Source organism: Lotus japonicus, chromosome 6 (genome assembly GCF_012489685.1).
Source record: "Lotus japonicus ecotype B-129 chromosome 6, LjGifu_v1.2".
NCBI classification, from domain to species: Eukaryota; Viridiplantae; Streptophyta; class Magnoliopsida; order Fabales; family Fabaceae; genus Lotus; species Lotus japonicus.
Window position 1 is genome coordinate 14469037 of NC_080046.1, and position 23116 is coordinate 14492152.

General features: G+C 40.9%; 2 protein-coding genes across 2 annotated transcripts; both read left to right on the forward strand.

Moving 5' to 3' along the window:
- Window positions 1-3211: 3211 nt before the first annotated feature.
- On the forward strand, window positions 3212-7340 carry LOC130724955 (protein FAR1-RELATED SEQUENCE 5-like). Its single transcript, XM_057576222.1, has 5 exons — window positions 3212-3281; window positions 4562-5330; window positions 5388-6819; window positions 6912-6983; window positions 7077-7340. Exons 1-5 carry the CDS (start codon window positions 3212-3214, stop codon window positions 7338-7340), a joined length of 2607 nt encoding a protein of 868 aa, XP_057432205.1.
- Window positions 7341-8221: 881 nt separating this feature from the next.
- LOC130724956 (uncharacterized) lies at window positions 8222-9805 on the forward strand. Its single transcript, XM_057576223.1, has one exon. It carries the CDS (start codon window positions 8222-8224, stop codon window positions 9803-9805), a length of 1584 nt encoding a protein of 527 aa, XP_057432206.1.
- The last annotated feature ends 13311 nt before the right edge of the window (window positions 9806-23116 follow it).

Here is a 23116-nt window from a genome sequence, read left to right on the forward strand (position 1 = left end):
CCTAATCCATAAATTACTTTGCTTTCATCTCAGATCACTCTGCTTTGGAAAAATAAAGGAGGAGGAGATGATATGAGAATTTCTGGGTTCAATAATTTTGTGTTCAGTGGCCTCATTAAGGAGATGATTTGATTTTTTTTTGGGTTATATTATGAGAAGATGAAGGAGATGATCTGATTTGTTTTGGTAATTTTTTTTTCAGATTTTCTTTTTCTTTTTCAGATGTGTAATTTTTTAATTTAAAAAAAAAATCCATGTCGGCTTCATTTATTGAGTCAGCATGCCTATACGTTTTTCAAAGATAGGGATTTATTGCACAAATTTTCCCGGTCAGGGACTTGGTTCAGACGGTGAGACAAAGACAGGGACCAATTTGAGGATTAAGCCATAATTTTAATAAAGTGTTATGTTCTGTTCCCTTCCGTTCCACCCTTTTCTACGAAACCAAAATGTCTCGTTCCTGGAGCTTTTTGTCCTGTTATGTTCCATCTTAAAAACATAGCGGACACAGAACATAACCTATATGTCATGTTCCGTCCCGTTCAGATGTGTCTATCAAACGCTACCTTAGGGTTTAAATTCCGTCACTAGTGCACAAACCGCCATAAAATGTGTTAGTGGTTGTTTCAACTTCCATAAAATGCCACAAAAATGAATGGAGAAAAAAAAATCAATAATTCACTATTTAAAGAGACCAAAATCAATGAAAAAATTAAATGGGACTAAAATCAATAATTCGCTATTTTATGGGGAAAAAACTCATTTATCAAGTGAATTAAAAATCACATTGGTTGTCCTCTATGTTCTCCTTTGTATAGCAGCAAAAACTAATCAACATAAAAATAAAATAAAATAAACTACTCCCTCTGTTCTATTTATAAGAACCAAATAAAGAATCAACTTAGATTTTATGGTGCATCAATTTTTTTTATAACAATATTCTTATTTAATTGACATTTCTCTCTTTCCACTATGAAACTCATTAATGATGAATAGAAATTAAGAAAAGTATGTCAGAGTAATTTTGGAAAGTTGTATAAATTTGGAATAAATTTAAGGGAAAATTTACTACCACCACCCCCATATCTACTTATGCTAGCCTTAAATTTCAAAGTGTTTTACCCATGCAATTTAAAATGGTGACAACTACATACTTTAAAGTGTGTTATGTATGCGAGCCCACCAGCCAAGGTTGAGTCAGTAACTCTTGAAACTTGTGAAACTCTCAAATTTCAATGAATACATATGTTAAACATTATTTTGACGGTTAATTCATATGCTTCATCATAGGCTATATATATGGGTTTATGTGTATCTCTTTGTCACACAATTTTACTAAGTTTTATTCTCCCTTGTGTACAATGTATGGGGTTCAGTTCCTTGGATATCATCCATAACATTAGATAGTTTGGCATATTTCATGTTGGATATTCCGATTTGGATATGAAAATGTGCTAATGTAGGTGTTGAGTATCCTTTTTTCAGATATGTCAAACTTGCTAAGGTTCACTCTAGTCATGGTGGTTCAATAGTTGGGTCCTCAAGGAAACAACAACTTGACCGGATCAATAATATCAAGAGATGGGAGGCTAATGTAAGCTCTAAAGAAATGATCCAGAGGATAACTTTTGAGGAGGGAGTTAATTGTCATAACGTGTGTGGGGCCTAATCTAAAAGCATCTTGTCTAAATCAACCGTCTCAAGAGAAATTGCACATATGACCAACTTGCTAATTTAGCTTGTATGTAAAATTAGATGTATTTATGCCCATTTGGGATTGTAATTGTTTTTTCTTGATTAGTAAAATTTCCCTTTTTGGTTTATTAAGAAATTGTTTTGGTATAAAAAACAAAAGTAAAATGAGCATATTCCTCTTCTTCCTTTTCCATCGCATAGCCCTTGGTATAGACGGAGTTCGACTTCCTATCAGATATCAAGGCAGGAAAATGCTCAAAGATCCAGGCTTGTAATCAAACAAAAGTAATTTGTTAGAGTTACCGAAGGAAAAAATGTTCATTTCAAAGAAATCAACAAACAAAATGTGACAAACCTGGAACAAATTCAAGTACCATCTACAGCTGTTAGTGTTGTCCCTACTGGCATCCTTAAGATGTTCCTATAGAAAGGCTAATGGGGCTTCACCCCAAGCATTATTTCCTACTTTAGATAGGTCATGAAACAACTGACCTTGTTGTTGCCCTTTCCACAGAAGAGGGTCATCCTCACCAACCGTAGCAAGAATGCTTTAGCATCCGCTCTTCTGTTCACACCCGCACTTGCCTCTGCAACATCATTAAGTCATGAGTAACGAACATACACTCCATTGCACTTTTGAACCTCATCAGCAACCTCGGACTCATCCACATGAAGCTGGTCAACCAACACAACAACAACCTCTTCCCGAGTGAGACTAGAAAGTGTAAAGAAATCCTCTGTGACAGGGATATGTAGAAATGTAAAGACGTCGTCCAGCGTATGAAAGGACAACGTGTCATAATGTCATCTCTCTACAAATATTGACAACATGCCCTTGACAACGGTGAGCAGATTGCATGTCATCAAGGGCTCAAGACCAACATCTCGAACCATTGCCTTTAGGAAATCATTGTGGTACTCTGGTTATGTTTGAAAATGTCTTCCATGATAGTAAATTTTCAAAAGGCCCCGAGACTTCTCATCATTTGGTGTAGTGTAAGCCTTCAATACTTGATTGGCAAAATGAGACTTAAAACTCTTCAGCAATGACAAGTTAAAAGGCCCCCATAAAAGTAAACTGCCTCCTCCTCCTCCTCCTCCTCCTCATCATCATCATCATCATCATCATCATTCTTGTTATCAATCATATCATCATCAATCTTGTTATCAATCATATCATCAGTTTCAGGCACAATCACCGGATCAGGTGCACGGGATTGGGTTCTCCTTCTACGTTTTGACATCGTCAGAGGTCTGCACACGGGGGCATCAATAGTTGATTGATCAACGAGGGCTTAACGTGGGCGATTCAATTTTTTTGTTTTGGCCATATTTGTACCAAAATTGGGGAATTCAAATATTATAAGTGGCGAATGGTTATTGCAACATGGCATTGAGAAACCACACTTTAAAGTGCGAATGTGTGTTGCCTTCACACTTTAAAGTTCGTAGGTAACACACTTTAAAGTGCGAAAAAATAAAGAAGTCGGGAGAAACGATTGCTTACTAGTTCACGATGACTGAAAAGGAGAATGGGAGCAAGCGACACCGAATAGTGATGGCTACAGTGGTGGCTTGGTGTGGGCGTTAGTGGATCAATGGAGAAGAAGAAGAAGAAAACCGAGTAAAGAGGGAAATGAAGAAGAAGAAGAAGAAGAAGAAGAAGAAGAAGAAGAAGAAGAAGAAGAAGAAGAAGAAGAAGAAGAAGAAGAAGATCTTGTTTGTTTAGTGAGAGAGTTTGTAATGAAAGTTGGGTGGTGGGTGGTTTAGAGAAATTATTTCCTTAATTTTAATTTTTGCGCACTTTAAAGGTGACATAACTAGAGATTGGGTGGTGGCAATAACAATTTAATGATACCAAGTTACCAACAACTTTATTTTGTGGTACATTGGAAAAGATACCAACTACTTTAAAGATGTTTCTTAAATTATGTGAAATATTTGTTTGATGGTAAATTCTGTGGTGCCTGCCCCAAAGTGTGGGTGTGGTGCCTCCATGGGGTCTGTGCAATAGGAATGTGACATGTGGCCACTACTATATCTGATTTTAATTTCTCCATCCATTTTCAGCCTTTTTCCAATAAATCGAAAAATATACTTATATTAAAAATAGGAAGGGCCTTATAGCAATTGTTTGAAACTTGGCTGTGGTAAAAAATTAGATTTCACCATCATTGAACATTGCAACTGATTCATCTTCCACTCATCTTCAACCTCTCACTCTTCCAACCTCTCACTCTCTGTCTCTGTTCTACTCTCCCTCGAATACTGCACTCATCTTCACCAACAGACAAGACACCAAATTCGTGTTCCCCTAATTTCTCTGCTACGTGAATCGATGAAATACTCGTTTTGATTCATCCTCCATCTGCGTTCTCCTTCACGGGTGAAGATTCAAAATCTAAAGGTTTATTTTCTAAAATATCTTCCATTATTTTTTAGTTGAATAGCCGAATCGTGTTTTGTATGCTTTATTTTGAATTTGAAAACCCGATTGTACAATGTTGTTTGTAAGATTTTGGGGATTAGGGTTTAAAAGCTTTGGATTCTTGAGTGCATTAGTTTTTCAAAAAAATCTGGGATTCATGCTTATTATGAATTTAGGGTTTATGGTTTTATCGTCACAGTCAATGACAATACAAATCCTTTCAAAAAATTTAAAACCCGATTCGTGTTTGTGTGATTTTAGGGATTAGGGTTTTCGGATTGGAGTCAATTAGTTTTCAAAAATACTGGGATTAATGTCCTTCATGGGATTTAGGATGTTTAGTTATGCCCTTGGTGTTGTTTCATTTAGATGTTTTTCTGAGTTTCTTATTACAAGGAAGAACTAAGAGCTGGGATTAATGTTTCTGTTTCATTGTAGGTTGTCCTGAAATTGCGGAAATTAATGAAGAGTCTCGTGTGAACTTGTCTAATTCTGGAGGCATGAATGAGTCTGAGGATCCGGATGATATCTCAGGTAATTATGATGGAGATGATGTGGTCAATAATGAGGAGGGCCAGCAACAGTGCAAGTTAATTCCCGAGTTGAGCATTGATGAAATTAGGGAGCTGGAGTTTTTGTCTGAGCAAGATGCCATTGAGTTTTACCAGCACTATGCCCAGTTTAAAGGTTTTGGGGTTAGGAAGGATGACGTTCGGCGCGATGCAAAGGGTGATGTTATTAGTCGCCAGCTTGTTTGTAATAGGGAGGGTGAGAGACATGAGAAACATTTGAAAAAGGTTAGTCGAGTGAAAGAGGCTAAGCCAATTACCAGAGTATCATGCCAAGCTAAATTTCGTGTACGTTTCGAGGCAAAGTCTAAGAAGTGGAGGGTTTTTTATTTTGAACCTGAGCACAATCATGATTTAACACCGGCTCAGCAAGTTCATTTAATCCCGATATTCAGGGAATTGACTAATGGTGACAAGGCTCAAGTTGACACACTAAAGCTGTATGGCGTGAGGAGTTGCAACATAATGGGTCTCATGATGGGACAAAAAGGAGGTCATGATTCAGTTGGTTTTTTGAAAAAGGACTTGTACAACCATGTTGATAAGAATAAAAGGATAAGTTTAGGTGCTGGTGATGCTGCTGGTTCATTAAACTATTTTACGCGGAAAGGGGAGAAGGATTCTATGTTCTATTTCAAGTTCACGAGAACAGTTAATGATAATCTTGAAAATTAGTTTTGGTGTGATGGAACCAGTCGTCTTGACTACCAAGCTTTTGGAGATGTAGTAGTGTTTGACAGCACTTACAAAAAGAACAAGTACAACAAGCCTGTTGTTATATTTTCTGGTTACAATCATCACAAGGAGACTACCATTTTTGCCTGTGCATTGGTTTCTGACGAGACCGTGGATACTTACAAGTGGGTTTTGCAGAGATTGGAAGGAGCTATGTTTGGGAAGCATCCTAAAGCTTTCGTGACAGATGGAGATAAAGCTATGCGTGAGGCTATAAAGGTTGTGTTTCCAAATTCAACCCACAGCCTTTGTGGATGGCACATTCAGCAAAATGCAGTTAAGAAAATTCATTTGGCTAATTTCTTAGATGACTTTAACTATTTGATCTTTGGTAATTTCAGTCCTCAGCGGTTTGAATCAAAGTGGGAGTCTATGGTTGAAAAGTATGATCTTGGTGAGGACAAATGGATTAAACAAATGTATGAAACAAAGGAGATGTGGGCTGCTGCATTTATGAGAGCGAGATTTTTTGCTGCCATTAGGACTACCTCGCTATGCGAAGGTATCAACTCTTTCATTAAGAACTATGTGTCGTGCAAAAATAGCATGCTGGATTTCACTTATAATTTTGAGAGAGCTTTGGAAGAGTATAGGCACAATGAGTTATCCTCTGACTTTAGGTCATGTTATGGGGAGCCTGTGTTAACCACTGCTTTGAGTGGCATTGAACAAGGAGATGCAAAACTGTTGACCAGAAATATGTTTAGGGAAGTCAGGCATGTCATGGAACAAGCTTTGAGCCTTAACCTTGTTGAAAGGTCAGAGGTTTGCAACACTATAATGATAAAGCTGAGTGTGTGTGGCAGGTCCAGTTCTCAATTCTTGGTTGTTTATGATAAGAATCAGATTACATTTGAGTGTGATTGTGGGCTATCTGATTTTAAGGGCATTCCTTGTTCTCACATCATATGTGCTATGAGGATTGAGGACTTCACCACATTTCTTGCATCTCTTGTTTCCAACCGGTGGTTGAAGACTGCGAAGGTGGATTTCATACACACAATACCCTCCATTGAGTTTGATTCTGAAAAAGTGAAATTGTTGCGTAGAGATGCCATTTCAGCTGCATGCAATTTTCTTAGTGAATACGCCGCTGATGATGCTTCAGATTTTTCAGTCTTAATTGAGGATATATACAAACTGGTATCGAAAGTTCAGAAACGTCGTCATCTGAAATCTACTGAACGAAATTTATTTGTGATTCGTGATCCTATTGTTGTGAGAACCCGAGCTGCACGAAAGAAGTTGAAGACTAAGAAGAAGAAAAGACTCTGTTCTAATTGCAGAAAGAGTGGCCACACAATCAGGACATGTCCTACATTATTTGAGGGCGTCGGAGATGATGAAGGAGATTCATCAGTTGAGCTGGATGATGATAGCATTACTGAAAATGTAAGTCAATCTTGTTTCTTGTTTTTGGCATTTTGTTATTGTTATTTGTTTATTGAAACTCAATGTTTTGATTCTTTTCTTTGCAACTGCAGACTGTGGTGTCATTAGCAGGAGGAGATAATGGAGGTTCTACTTCAAGGCATATAGGCAAAGCTAAAAGAAAGGCAAGCGTAAACACCCTGTTTATTGATGCCTTGATTTATTTTACATCATTGTAATTGAATGAATATTAACTAATATTTTGGTACAAACTATAGGTTGGAGATAATGACAATGTTGGTAGTTTGGAAGCTAATGAACGCGATGTCTTATCACCAGCAGCAAGTCCACAAATTGATGTTGCAGGTCCTCTACTGAATTTTTGGGATGGAATGAATATGTTTCCTCAATTTCCCCCAACTAGCCAGATTTTCCATTCGTTCCCGCCATATTCCTTTTTCCCTTCTTCTAGTGGAAGTCAGCAGTTTTTGTCCACTATTCATGAGGTTGAGAGGAGAGCAAAGATGGCAAAGAAGGATTAGTTTAGTCCAAGTTACTGACATGCAATGACTTTTGTTTACCAAATTTGCAAAAACTTGATGTAATTTGTTGTTGCGGTCTGTTTATGTACTGGAAGATTTAGACAATGATTTTTGGACTGGGCGAGACCCCAGGGTCCCTCGCCCAGGGGACTTAACCTTAGGCGCGGAGCATGCCTGGGCCTTGGGCCGCTCTCCCCAAGGCCCAACCGGCCCATTTAGACAGATTAAAGGCACGAAGGCCCAACCCCAAATCTATAAATAAGGGACGGTTACCAATTGTAAGGGACTCTTAGCTCATTTGACAATAACAATATTGAAATTCAGTTATATTTTCTCTCTCTAAGCAGTTAAGAGCTCATCTCTCTAAAATCTCTGATCATATTCCACACACTCTTGGCACTATGCCCTGATTCTATGTTCTTGGCGAGAACATTTGGCGTCGTCTGTGGGGAGTAGTAGATTTCAATTCCCGGACTACGTGGAACGTGATTCAGTTGCGTTAAGCTCGTCTTCTTTGCAGTTTTTCTTGGAAGATTGTGATACAGATCCTGCGCGATCCACGATTTGATTGGGAGAAGTTCGATTTTCTGCAAGAATTTGTGTGAGTTTGTGTGGTTGAATTCTCGGCCAGTCAACAAAGCCCGATGGAGCCTTCTCGACAACAACAAGGCAAGGAGCTGGAACAAAGCTACATCTCTTCCCCGCGCACTGCGAGGTTGAATCGACACCGCCGCGCAGAGGCACGTCGTGCTTTAAGCAAAGACTTGCGATTACAAAATGAGTGTCTTCAAGAACAGTTGAGTTACTATCACCTTCGGTAGTGGAATCAAGAAGAAAATGCAGCTGAGGTCGCTGCTGAGGTTAAGCCTTTCTCGGCAGCAATGCGGGAGGTGACAATGCCCGACGGTATGATACACCTCGCGTTGGAGGCGTACGGCGGGGAAACCGATCCGAAGGATCATTTACTTCATTTCAATGCAAGGATGGCAATAAACGCGGTTTCTGACGCGGTAAAGGTTAGAATATTCCCATTCACGCTCCGAGGAGAAGCTATGGATTGGTTTGTGGCTTTGCCTCAGGGATCCCTAGCCAAGTTCCGCGACTTCTCATCAAAATTCCTTGATCACTTTTCTGCGAGAGCGATCGAGGACCTGTTTGACATGCGGCAGCGGGAGCGTGAAACCTTGGAACAATATACGAAACGATATAGTGCCGCGTCCGTAAGGTTTGAAGAGCTGGAGCCACGCATGTGCGTGTGCGCTTTCAAAGGTGGTTTATCCTGGGGAAAGTTTAAGCGCGAGCTAAGCAGGGAACTGGAAACTTCAATGATAGAAGTCTGTGCCAGAGCGCAAGACTACATCCTCGAAGAAGGAATTGAAGCGCACAAAAGGAAGCAAGAGAGGGCGGCGAGCGTAGAGCTAGCGAGAGAACGGATACAGGAGGAGAAAGCAAATCGTGAGCGAAGGTCTAAAAAAGCTGATCGACTTGTTAAGAAAGGCAAGGCAGAACAACTCAGTCGGCGATCTCGCCGAACAGTTGAGGCGAACCGGCGAATGAGGCTGAAGGGACGCACAAGTAAGGAGCTAACAAAGTCGCTCTTTGAAGCGGGAGTCGAGGACGTAAGCAAGGAAGGAAAGTGCAGCACGAAGCTAGGACGCGAAGTGAGGAATATGCTCAAATGGTGTGAACACCACAACTTGGAAGGCCACGACACCACCGACTGCTTTACACTCAAGGGTCAAATCAAGCGGCTAATCAAGGCGAGACAACCGTGGGTGGCGAAGAGAAAGGAAGCTGAGGAAGTCGAAAGCGGCGAGGACGAAGAAACTGTGGAAACGGCTAACGTGATCATTGTTGGGGGCCACGGGGGCCACGGCGGTACATCGATAAGGGGGCAAAAACTAACAGGGGAAACACCGCCGATGGAAGTCTGCTCGGCTTGGTTCGAGGACAACCACTCAAACATAATAGTGTCGTCTGCAGATTTTGAAGGAGTCGAGACCCATACAGACGATCCCTTAGTGGTAATGGTAAGAATCAGGGGTTTCAACATGAGGAGGGTGCTGTTGGACCAAGGTAGCTCAGCCGATATAATCTACGGGAATGCATTCGAGCAGCTGGGACTGGGGGACGAAGACCTAAGGCCATACACAGGGAATTTGGTGGGATTCTCAGGAAAGCAAGTTCAAGTGCGCGGTTACGTGGAACTGGACACGGTTTTTGGAGTAGGCGAGGATTCCAAACTTCTGAAGATAAGGTACTTGGTCTTGCAGGTTGTGTCAGCTTATAATGTCATTATAGGGCGGAACATTTTGAATCGCCTTCGTGCAGTTATATCCTCAGTTCACCTCGTGATGAAATACCCGCTACCCTGCGGACGGGTGGGAAGGATAACAATAGATCAGGGAGGAGTGAAGAAGTGTCGCGACCATAGCCTTAACTCCTATGGCCGAGAGAAAGGATAATGGTGGACACAGGAGTCACGAGAACCGAGGGACTGAGGGCGAGCAGGGACATCCAGCGGCGCAGTACCAAGACGACGCAGGCGAGTTAGAAGGGCAGGTCGGCGAAAAGTTGGATAGGGGAAAGAAGGTAAAGGGGCGAGATAAGGGAAAGAGTAGAGGAATATTGGCGATCGAGGCCCAGGCTCACCATGGAGCAAGAGTGACGCTTGAGTACGCTGGTAAAAGACAACATCGATTTGTTTGGCGGAGAACAAGGAGGAACCTCTCCCAGGGGGCCACCTACATTGGACCAGCTCTTTGGGAAAGCTAATAGAAAGAACAAACGGTGTGAAAGTCGCCGAGATACAAGAGGATACGAACAGTCAGTGGACGGTAGGAAGAGGCCAAGGTACGCCGAGAGTGAAGATGAGCAACAATGGTTCCCTTCCTCCTACGGCGAGGAAGTTGAGCTGGGCGACGAGAATGAGGTGCTAGGTGTAATACTCTAATCAAGGAAGCAGCCAGAAAGTTAGGACTAAAAATAAAGATGCACTCTTTTTCTCCGACACGGGAGTTTTTTAACGAGGCATCCCTCGGTGTAAAAATTTAAACAAATCAAATACAAAAGGATATTCTTAGCAATACTCCTAGCTATCGAACTGAGACGGTAGCCCGGTGGGAAAAATTCCCTGAAGGTGGCAATCCCAACACGACATTGATGTTTGGGGATCGCTCCGGAAAGTCCGGCACTGATCGTAGCCCATGCAGGCGACGTGTGCGGATAAGCTTCCCGTCGCCACTGGTTGGCGGCGTGCGTGAATAAAGCTCCTTATCCAAAGAACCTCCCGGAAATTTGGGCGAGTCAAGTCTTCCTGAAACGCGGGAAGCACTTTTAACTAGGCTAAAAGTCTGGGTAAACCCATATGGCCATTGGGCCCCCAGCATTGTAAGTCCCCACCTAATAATGCTGGAGGGGTCGCACCTGCTCTTACGGGAAATATTGGTGCGAATGAAAGCCTTGGTAAAATACCGAGCGAAAGTCCTAGTTATGTGTAGCACACTCTCGAAAAATTACTCACACAGAACCGGGAGGCTAGTGCTGAAAACACGTGCTACACGACGACGAACAAAAGGCGGAGATAAGTCGCGGGCCGCTCGCCTCGCCCGCATAATTACCTTTTGTTCATTTAAATATTCATTTCTTCCTTCATTTATTTGTTTACGTCAATATGATTTCCTAACTCAATTATTTGTTTGCTCGCATGATCTTATTAGTGCACGACAAAACAATTCGGGACACAAACTTTTATTCAAATACTCGACTTAGTACATTTAGAAGGGAGGGTCTCTCTTCATTCTCCTACATTCTTTGCGCTGCTCTGTTCTCTCGAGCTCCAACCGGTGTTGCCTATACCCCAAGTTACAGAGTTTCCGGCTTAACTCCTCCTTCTCAGGACCTTCTTCTACCGCCTCCAGAGCTGTTATCACCGTTTCCTTCTCCTCCAGCAGATCCAGCTCCCGCTGGCAGAGCTCTTGAATCTCTTCCACGAAGGAGAGAAAATCCCGGAGGATGGCGTCCATTTCAGGGCTCAGATCCATTCCCAACAGTTTGTTGGTCAAGTCGTATACATTGGGATCTTTTGGATGCCTGATGTTGATGAAGAGATCGTCATCAAAAGCTTTTTTCCTGAGCTCTTCCAAACAAGCGATGTAACATGCCATTTCCTGTGGCATTTGATGTTTGAAAGAAAGATGAAGTTTAATGTTTCAGGAAGATGAGGAGATATGAGCTTTACTCGGCGGTTAGACTCCATTTATAGCTTCAGTTTTATCTCCAGAGAGTTAATAATGAAGCAGTTTTACGAGGAGTTTGCCTTGAAAGGAGGTGCAATTTGTGTTGAAAGGCTTAAATGCCCAAGGACGGTGGTCAGCGATAAACTGTTGGGATTTGAGGAACGTGTTCAAGGAAGTTAAAAAAAAAAAAAAAAGAGGAAGAGAGAAGAGCGCGAAAGATTCTCATTCAAAAAGTAAGAGGATGGGGCATTAATACAACAAAAGTTATTAACATTTTCATGGTCGTTCTACATCTTCGTTTGATAGGAAATGCTCGGAAGAGAAGCCTGGAGGGTCGGGGTCCCCAATTAGACCTGCAGGAGTAAGCTTTTTGAACGCCCCCATCTGGCTTAGATCAATTTGAGGATGGAGATGCTCGATTTGAGCCTTGGCGAGGAAAAAACCTCGGCCGCGTTCGAAGAGGGCAGCGGTAACAGCTTCGGACCTGATTTTCGCCTCTAAAGCTTCTGCGTCGAAAGGGGCCAGGGGCTTCGCCAGGGACAAGGCCTCGTCTTTCTTTGCCAGTTCCTCGTCCTTCTTCGCCAGCTCATCACCTTTCCTCGCCAATTCATTGTCTTTCCTTGCTAGTTCAGAGCGGAGATTTTCAAGGTCAGCGTCCATTGAAGCTAATAGATCTGCCCTCACATTTGATTCCAGCCGCACCTCTTGCTGCAGTTCGGAAAGTTTCCTCTCTAATTCAGAAATCTTCCTATCACGGAACTCCAAGCTGACTTCAGCACGGGAGGACTGCTCGTTTAGCTCTTTGGAAAAGGAAGTCTCCTTGGCGAACAGCTGAGCAGTGAGTGCCTCACGTTCCTTGGCAAGTTGGGCGTTGAGGGTGTGGAGGCGAGATACCTCAGATCGCAGCGCGTCAGCGTCTCGGGTGGAGTGACTATAGCAGTGAAAAGCATGGAGAACTGTCGCCAACGCGCCTTCGGACACACTGCCTAATCCGTCCTCTTGAACCCTCTCATTCATCTTGGCCACCTGGGCAGGCGTAAGGGATATGGAGTATGGCAGCCCTCGACTCTCAGAGCTCGAAGAGGGAGCATTCGACGGCGGCGGAGGAGTTTCGCCGGCCAATGCCGCGCCTTGACCAAGGGACGGCGGGACAACTGTTGGCTGGGAGAAGGCCCTATCCACGGATTTACTTTGAGAATTTGGAGGGGGAACCGGCATCACCCGCGAAGATTCGCCAGGGCGGGTTAAGCTGTTGGAAGGTTGTAGCTTTTTGAGGGATGGGCGATGAGATTCCTCGCCAAGAGGTCGCTTCTCACCCGCCTGGAATTTCGGCATGGATGCCTTGTCACCGTTCAGATTTACTCGGGGAGGAAAAGAAATTTTTTTTTCTGATTCTTGAACAAACCTAAGATCTCCCCACTGACTTTGTGCATTTCTCCTGGGATAAAAAGAGCGAGGGTGAGGTAGGTAAAAAAAAAACAAGAAGAAAATAAAACGTAAAGTAGAAGAAAGAAGGAAAAGTTCACCAATCACGGGGGCACAATCCGAAACCGGAAGTTTGGCTAAGAAGCTGCTAACTGCTTTATTAACAGAAGTCAAGGAGTCCTCGGGCGGGTCTATCACCTGGTGTACTTCTCGAGTCCAGTAAAGCAGGAATTGGGCAACCCTGTCTCTATGAGTAAAAACCTCAGGATATTCATGGGAAACCACAACTTTGAAGAACTTCCGAGCCATGTCGACAGTAATGTTGGGCCAAAAGGGGTTGAAACGCTGCCGACCGGTCCTGGCTTCCAGAGCAACCCAACTACGCGGGGAAGGGGGCTGGACAGGCACTTGGTAGAAGTAGAAGAATTGGGAAGGTTCAGGCTCTTGCTGAATTGTGTCACACCGAATTTCAAAGCAACGCAAGAAGGCCCAGCTGTTGGGATGAAGTTGGCTAGGGGCGATGTTGATGCTCTAGAGAACTGAACAAATGAAGGGGGAAAAGGGAAATTTGATTCTCAAGCTTGTGAACATATACTCGTAGGTATAAAAGAAGTGAGGGGCACCCACGAAGCGATTTGAGGGGTGAAGCCAAGGGCGTTCAGTGGGCGAACAAGCGCTAAAGCACATGAGACTGTCAAGGGGCTTTTCGTGGCAGAATCCACTAGATTTCGAGGAAATCTCCCAAATGGACAATTCCTGCTCTATATTGGATCGCTGATTGGGCATTGTTCCGCCGGGAAGAGCTACCTGGATAGGGGCCTTCAGCGATTCCTAGGTTTTTATCCGGAAATAAGCAATGTCTTTTTCTTCAAGAGGAGCGCCCCCCGGAGAAGGAACATACCGAAGGGGAGTAGCGACGGTAACGTCACGATTGGAGTTCTTGGTCTGACGTTTCGACATCTTTACAGGAAAATGGTGAAGTGTGAAGGTCACAATGGCAAAAGTAGAAAACTAAAAGTTTGAGCTTTTTGAGAAGGTTAGGATTTATGAAGGGATGGTTCTAGAAGCGGGAGGTAACGTGTCAAGGGTAGGGGCATGAAGGGGGGGATCGTGCCCCATGACGTCAGGAAAAGACGTAAGAGTGGTTGCGAGATTTTGGGGAGTGAGAAGGATGCATTAAGAGAAAAGCTGTAACCGTGGATGTTGATTGGCTCAAATTCAAACTGACAGGTTCTGAAACGATCTGAAAGACGTTTCGAAAGTGGCAGTTGAGATTTAGTGGATTTGCTGACTTAAAAACTACTTCAGGGCGCAACGCGTGGCGAACGCACGACACCCGTCAAAGTCTCATGATTTAGGGCACGTGCGCAGTGCTGGCAAGGAGAGCAGGTCAAGTACCATCGCCCTGGGACTGCTTGTGGACTCAGTTTGCCTAGGGAAGGGATGGTGCAGCGAAAAGTTTAGAATACGACGGTTTTTTACTTTGTTCTTCCAGCCATGTTGGCAATTGTTTTTTCATTTTGTTAAAAACTTTAGGTTTTATCATTGTTTAGTCTTTCATAGTCCTCGCCTTGGTTTCTTCTGTTTAAAGACACACTTAGCTCTCATGCTTCGAGCTCGGTGTCTTGTGGACTTGTGGACTGGGCGAGACCCCAAGGTCCCTCGCCCAGGGGACTCAACCTTTGGCGCAGAACATGCTTGGGCCTTGGGCCGCTCTCCCCAAGGCCCAACCGGCCCATTTAGACAAATTAAAGGCACGAAGGCTCAACCCCAAATCTATAAATAGGGGACGGTTACCAATTGTAAGGGACTCTTAGCTCATTTGACAATAACAATATTGAAATTCAGTTATATTTTCTCTCTCTAAGCAGTTAAGAGCTCATCTCTCTAAAATCTCTGATCACATTCGACACACTCTTGGCACTATGCCCTGATTCTATGTTCTTGGCGAGAACAATTTTCACCTTTCCTGATAATGTTTCTACTTGGATGCTGTCATTAATTTTTTTTTTTCTAATAATATTGGTGAAATGGTCCAAAAAAAAGCAGTTTATGAAATATCACCATGAAATTATAAAAAAGTATAATGGGGTGGATTCGAAGCCAGGACCACCAACAACCACTCAATTTTACTAACCACTGAACCAAAGCTTTTGATTGTAAAAGTAATTGCAACTATAAATTTATACTATTATTAGATTCTATTTAGTAAATTTGCATTAAATCCGAAAAATATGTACTGGGGATTATATTATATCATATGTTGATTGAGAAATTGGTAATCGGAAAAAATTATAATTATTTATTAGCCCAAAAAAATATTAATCAAACCTCAAGGGGTGGATTCAAACACAAGACCAACAACAACCAGATCCTTATTTATTCTTACCACTAAACCAAAGCAAGTTCTTGGATAAGACCTTGAAACTATTAATTTTATACTATTAATTAGTAACCCTTAGGTTTACTTTATGAACTTAAGAGTCCAACGTCCCTTAACGAAACCGCGGATGCATTAGCCGGCACTAATGGCAAGCCTGTTTCATTGGTTGGTGTCGTGTCTCATTAACGAAATCATCGTCCTTAGGGTTACTTTAAGCACTTAAGAGTCCTACGTCACTCGGTCACTTTACAAAACCGCGGATGCATTAGGGTTTTATTTAACGTTTTATTTGATTAATATTGTGAATTATTATTTGATCCAACGTCACATATTCATTTAAGGTTTTATTTCATTAATATTGGTGAATTATTTTAATTCATATATTTACAGCCAAAAATTAAAAATATTTACTATGATGAATTAATTTATTTAATATGTCTTATGTGGCCAATAAAAATTCAAAAAACCTTACTATAAATATGAATCAAATGAGTTTTAAGCATTAGAAATTGGAAGCTCAAGAGGGTCCTTGGAGAGGGGCATTCCATCCCTGCTGCTGCAGTGCGTATTCATGAGCAGCCGATAATCATAATAGCGTGTGTCTGTTGATTTTCTCAATACCACCATGCTATCATCAATTTTCAAACCTTTTGGATTCAATTTCTTTTCACATATATGGCCTCCATTTATAGTGGTCTCAGCCAGTAATATAAACCCTAGTTTATTGAAGCCATCCCCTTATCGGAAGCCACCATGAAAACGAAGGGAGCCCCCGTCCGACGAAGCCTGCGTAAGAGACGACACCCAGAGATCGAATGCAACTCTGTTAATTCTCTGGATATGGCGAACCCATCTTTGATTCTTCTTTCTTCCAGGTTAGAGTTTCTTGTTCATCTTCTATTTCAAGTCATGGTGTAATTTGGGGTTTTAACATTGTCGTGATTGTTTGATGTTTTAATTTTGGGATGAAATTTTTGATTGAAAATTAGGGTTGTAATTTGGGGATGAAAATTGGTGTTGCAATTTGATGATGAAAAATTGGGGTTGCAATTTTTATGCAAACTGACTAATCTGGCTTACTGAATGCAGTAATCAAATATCGCTGGAAGAAGTTGACATGAAACTTTCAGAAGATAAGCAAAAGCAAAAGCCAAAGGATAAGAAAAAAAAGGTTTGTTGTTTGCATAAATCTCTTGCACTTATGTTGTTCGTTTTATAAATATGATGTTTACTTGCTGAATGTTGTTTTTTTGATGATTATTTCAGAAAGTGGCGGATGAAAATAAGCTGGATTTGATGGAGGCAAACTTGAATGTTGTCATGAGGAGTATTGGGTGGTTAACACAAACGGTGATGAAATCCAAATGGTATGGCCATCCAACCATCATTACCATCCCAATTCGAACCATCTTTGTCAACAGTTTTTCAAAGCCCTATTCAACCTGCGACCACTACAATGCCAACTGAGATTGAAAAAATTATGAATAAGTTGATTCCCCTTTTCGCTGAATTGCCAACACCAACTCATGAACTAGAAACCCCAACTCATGAATTGCCAACACCAAGTCATGAACTGCAAACCCCAACCCATGAACTTCCAACCCCAACCAATGAACTGACAACACCAACTCATGAACTGCCAACACCAACCAATGAACTGCCAACACCAAATCATGAACTGCCAACCCCAATGTGTGATCCAGTTGCTGAAAACCCCAGGTCATTTGTTAGAAAACTGTTTAACCCACCCAAAGTTATGAGTTCTGACCTTGAGCTCTCGCCGATCGAAAGTAGTCCAAAGATATCAGAACCATTGATGATTCCACCAGTAAGTTGTACTAATATGAAATAGTTATGAGTTGGTGTATTTAAACAATTTTTTATAATGACTTTCAATGTTATTATGTTTTATGTAGTTCCTGTAAAAAATATTCAAAGCAGAACACACCAGTAAACTATGTTATGCAGAGATGGCTGTCGCAACATATGTCTTCAAGAAAACCACGAAGGAGGATGCTTCTTGGTAAGCCATTAACTGTTACAACAGAACGGAGAATATGCTGCTATATTGATTGATACTTGTTTTAATATGGATACAGGAAGGAGAATATGGTAAAGCCTAACATCCCATTTGCAGACGGTAATCGAGGTGTGCTGCATAGCCTAATGCCAAAACAAAATGTCACTAAGGATGTCATTAACTTGCTTGCTTGCATGCTGACTACAAGAGAGAGGTCCTTTGCGCAGAATCCAGGACTTTGGTTTTTTCCAACAAGCATTTCAGTATTGTTTGAAATCCCTTTTTATTATTATTAAAATGATCTTCATGCTGTTATTAATCCCTTATTTTCCTTTACGTTGTAGCAAGTTGTTTTGTCATGGGTTCCTAATCCTGATTCTACAAAAACATTCTACCAAAAACACTTCATGGGGAAAATTGACTTGCTATCAAAGGTAATTCCATGACTTCAGTTCAAATTTTTAAATCCTATTCTACAACTACATTTTCTTACTAAATTGCTTGCCCTTTAGATATTCGTACCTGTTAATGACGATAACAAGCACTGGTATCTTTTGGTGGTTGACTTCCACAAAGAGGAAGTGGTCTATCTGGATAGCTTTCCGGAGCAAAGTAGAATGTCAACTAGGATTAGACACACAAAACTGCTGGTACAATAACTTGTATTAAGTCTGTCATCTTTTTTTAAAAATCTATCATACCCTGAATTGTTTAAAAAAAAAATTGTGGTGGATAGTGTATTTATTTAGAGGAGCTTCTGGTTGATGACTCATTTTACACCTCATCTGATACTCCAAAACCTATTGTCTCTGCATTCAAAGTGGTTGTTCCTAAAGGAGTGGGTGCTCAATGCAATGATTCATAAGTTAGATTCTACTTTAATTTACGAGTTCATCAAATTCAATTTTATGTAATTCATCCTTTGACTGCTCTGTCTACTGCCATATAGAAATGATTCTGGTGTGTGGGTCGCATCTTGGATGAACCAAATGGGAGGCAATGGGTACAAGATCAAGGTGAGCCACATTGAAACTTCAGCTATTTCATGTTCAAAAAATGGGTTTTGATGTGTTGTATAATAACTAACTTAGTTTTAACCTATTATAGGTCGATACCTTCACCAGATTGAAGCTAGGTGTGGACCTTGTTTTGCATTCGCAAAACTTGCTTCAAGGACAGATGCTAACAAAGGCTTTGACTCATTATCAAAGGAGAGTTGAAGCTGCCAAGAAGAAGAAAAAAGTGCATCAAACTTGCTAAAATTGTGATCTTTTTGGACCTTTAGTATGGTGAATTTGTGTTTTTGCCATGGCTTTTTGCGTTGTAACGCATGAGTAGCCTAATTTTGATTTTGTAAGGTTTTAATAGCCTAATTTTGAATTTTGAAGGCTTTATAGCCCCCTTTCTTTCGAAGCCATTTGCTATAGCACTTTATCTTATGATGAATTTCTTTTCACATTCCCTAATTAAGCCATTTAATACTTATGAAAAGCTTGCTCTCAAGCGTACAATAACTTGGGGTTTGTTGTAACAAAATGAGATAAATCACCTAAGTGATTGTAAATGCTTAAGCCATTAAGTAATTTATATCTACAAGTGATTGCCAACTTGTTTCATAAATTTTTTTAAAACTTCTCCGAACACTTGTAGCATTATAAACGCTACAAGTGATTTTAAAAGCTTAAGTACTATCATCCTTAGTGATTATAGACGCTTAAGTTGTAAAATGCAAAGTCACATGAGACTACAAATGTGAAAAGTTGTGAAAAACTTAAGTTTACAAATGCAAAGTCACTTGAGATTACAAATGTCAACAACTTAAAACAATCCAACCAGTAAACATTACTACAAATGTCAACAACTTAAAACAATCCAACCAATATCATGTTTACTGTTTCGCACAGCCAAATTTAATTCACTTAAACAAAATTGATATAATAGCAACAACCAATGAGACAACAACAATAACCAGATACATTTGCTCCCTTCTCTTGTATTCAGCGATCAAAGCTCGTGTCCTCTTTAAGCATTCAAAGTTATTCGCAACCGGTGTCGCAACTGCTGCGTTAGAATGCAAATGGTGCATCACAGGTTCCACAGAGGATTCAACAATTCCTTGACCAGGAGGATCAATCCAGTCAAAATACCGACATTGTACCTACAAATATTTTACAAATATTAAACCTTTACATTTTTTGCATACAATACTATACAATATGAGAAAAAGACAAATTATACCTTCATAGGACACTTGTAATATCTTCGTCCCTGGTTTTCACTGGACCATGATGTCCTAAGGAGTGGAACAAGTCCATAATTGCAGAGTCTACCATCAGCATACATGTTTCTTCTTTGTGATGAAGAAAAAGATTGGGATGCCATCCAATTTTGTCTACAAAATCTACTATTATAAAGTCAATAAATAAAAACTTAATCATAATGATATTGCATTACAATTTTAGCATCCATAAACATGACACCAACAAACAACATTCATAAACAACAACCACAAAGTTCATCATACTCATTCCAAACAACAAAACCACACACAAGATCCAAATTGTCAAAAGTTACAAAACCAAAATTAGGCTACTGTTGTAAACCAAACAAGAAGGTCCAAACCAAGAACAACATATGGAAGATCAACAAAACATTAAATTCACTTATGTGCCCTACGAGTAATGGTAACTTTAACCATATTGTTATAAGTGCTAACAGGACTAAAGTGGACAGTGTCCCTCGGCTTCAACTTATTATCCTTAACATATTGATACCATTCCGTTCCAATGTGGCACGGACTATCAATCTGTCCAGGATTCCTTCTCTTCAGCTCACAACTATAGGTTCTATCCTCAGGGGTTTGAAGAATGATGTGCTTCCAGTTTGCCCTAATGTGATTCTGAACATACAGTTTAGGCAGGGGCTGAAAACAAGAAAATAAACACTGTATTAAATTCTAAAATAACATTTGCAGCAAATTAACTTGGCAATTTACTTTTAAGGGTTAAAAACTATAACCGTCCCTGAACTTTGAGCGAGTTTTGAAAACCGTCCCTCGCCGGAAAATTATCTGAGAACCATCCTCAGACTTTCAAAAACAATATCAACCCGTCCCTCCGGCCACCATAGCTCCGGCAACCTCCTTATGTGGCATTCCACGTCAATTAATGAGATGACGTGTAATTTTTTTTATTATTAAAAATTTTAAAAAATTCCTAATTTTTTTATTTAACCCAATTATCCCAAAACAAATCTGATTTCCTTTTCCCCAATTCATGAGTTAGGGTTCCAACTTTCCTAATCTGATTACCTTCTTCTTCTTCCAGCTCTGTGATGTTGTGATGCCTTCTTCTTCATCATCTGCTTCATCTTCAGCACCACCACCACCACCGCAATACAGCTCCCTCCCCTCACCCTCATCCTCCAACTCCACCAGCCTCCACTTCGCGCAACCCCCTCCTCAAAGCCGGTCTTCCCCACGCGCCGCCCATGGGAGGAAGTCTTCGCGCTCTACTCATTCACGCGCATGTGCTCCCTCGGCGAAGCCAGGCTACGCGTGAAGTGCAACCTCACCCACTTCCGCGTGAACTACTTCAACATCGTCCTCTCCGTGGTGGGCATCAGCCTCCTATGGCACCCTACATCCATCATCGTCTTCCTGGTCGCGCTCGTCCCCTGGTTCTTCCTCTGCTTTCCCAGAAAACGAAGAAGAAGAAGATGAACACGATGGGAGAAGAAGAAGATGATAAAGGAAGGGAGAAGAAGAGGATGAACCCTAACTCAGATTTGGGGGTTTTATGTGTAGATAGATTTAGGGATTTATGTTTACTGATTAGGGATTAAAATTAGTGTTAGATAATTAGAGACATAAATTAAATTTAAAAAAAAATACACGTCATCTCATTAATTGATGTGGAATGCCACATAAGGGGGTTGTCGGAGCTATGGTAACCGGAGGGATGGGTTAATATTGTTTTTGAAAGTCTGAGGATGGTTCTCAGATAATTTTCCGGCGAGGGACGGTTTTCAAAACTCGCTCAAAGTTCAGGGACGGTTATAGTTTTTAACCCTACTTTTAAAAACAACTTGCTCTTTCTAAGGACTTACCAAGGTTTGGCCTGCAGTAGCACCTGACTTAGTAATCACCTTATCAAATTCATGAATAACCCTTTCCACACCATCATCCTCTTCACCATCACTTAATTGCACAATTCCATCATCCTCACCATCATCACTTAATTGCACCATTCCATCATCCTCTTCACTGTCAACAACATCCACAAACTCTCCACCAACATCTTGCAGCCCCTCCTCATCAACAACATCTTCCATAGCCTCATCTTCACCAATCTCAACTGAACTACCATCATCTATTACTATGGGTTGCCTCTGGGAAGAGCCAACACCATAGCTAATTTCATTCAGCATACAATCCAATATCCTCACAGTAAACATGTTCCTCCCACCATAATAGAAATCAGCCAAATGATTTTCTTTCAAACCATACATTTTCACAATCTCATTCACAGACTCAAATATCAAACCTCCATTGCCCCCACAGAGCAACCTGAATGAGAACTCACCCCCTACAGGATCCCTAATCACAACTTGATTCCCCAAAGCATTTCTGTGTTGCGCAAAAAAATCATTTGGAACTTGCAAGCTCTCCTAATATTTTTTCCAAAGAAGTAATTAACATTTAAAACCAAAAAAAGTAACCAGCACAAATGAAAAATGGGAAAACAGAGCTCTTGACCATTACCATTTTCAGGTCTAACTCAATACTGAAATCAGGGCCTCCCACACCATTGTTTCTGACATTAATCATCTCTTCAAAAACACTTAAAATCAGTTCAAATATTCAACACAAAATAATACACATTTCTAATTCAAACCAACTCAACCATACAAAACAATGCAAAAGATTTGATAACTTGCTCTTTCATTGCAATGCAAACAGTATATATACGGTACCAACATAAATCTTAGCACAAATTTCACACACCAAACTCATTCCAGTGTCTGCATGCAACATTATCCATTAAATTCCAGTTAAAGATAACGAAACAGAGCACATGAAGCCCAAGTCTAAAATTACTTTCCGAATACGATGACACATTCAAATTTAGATTGCACAATAAACGACATGCATATGATCTAAAAGGTCCCTTTCCAAATATACACAGTAGAGCAACTTCGACGGACTCATTTACAGAACAAGTTCTCAATCAACAACATAAAGATCATAACTTTTTTTGCAAACAACCAAAGGAAAACCATTTCTGTAAGGCCCAAGTTTTTAAACTTATGCCAAGTGAATAAACTTCTTATTCACGATTAGGGTTGATGTATCGTGGAGGGAAACCTGAACTAGAGTTACCAAATGAAATAAATTTATGAAGGAGAAAGTTCAGGAAAAGTCAAAGGATTGTATCGAAGTCGATTTAAGTTATAGCACGACTAATATTCGTTTTAAAACCTAGGACAAGAACCATAGGAAATCAAACTATGTTCCACCCTTGGAACACTGTAGGAATTTAGTCCGAAAATCTTCAGAGAAATGTTAGAACTTCTCTTTTTCCATATATCACAATCGTTTCGAGGCGAAACTCTAGGATCTACGAACGTCCGATCCCAATCATCGGAAGTTTGCCGAAACCGAATCCCTGGTATTTCAAAACCCTAGAATCAACCGACAATGAAGATTTTT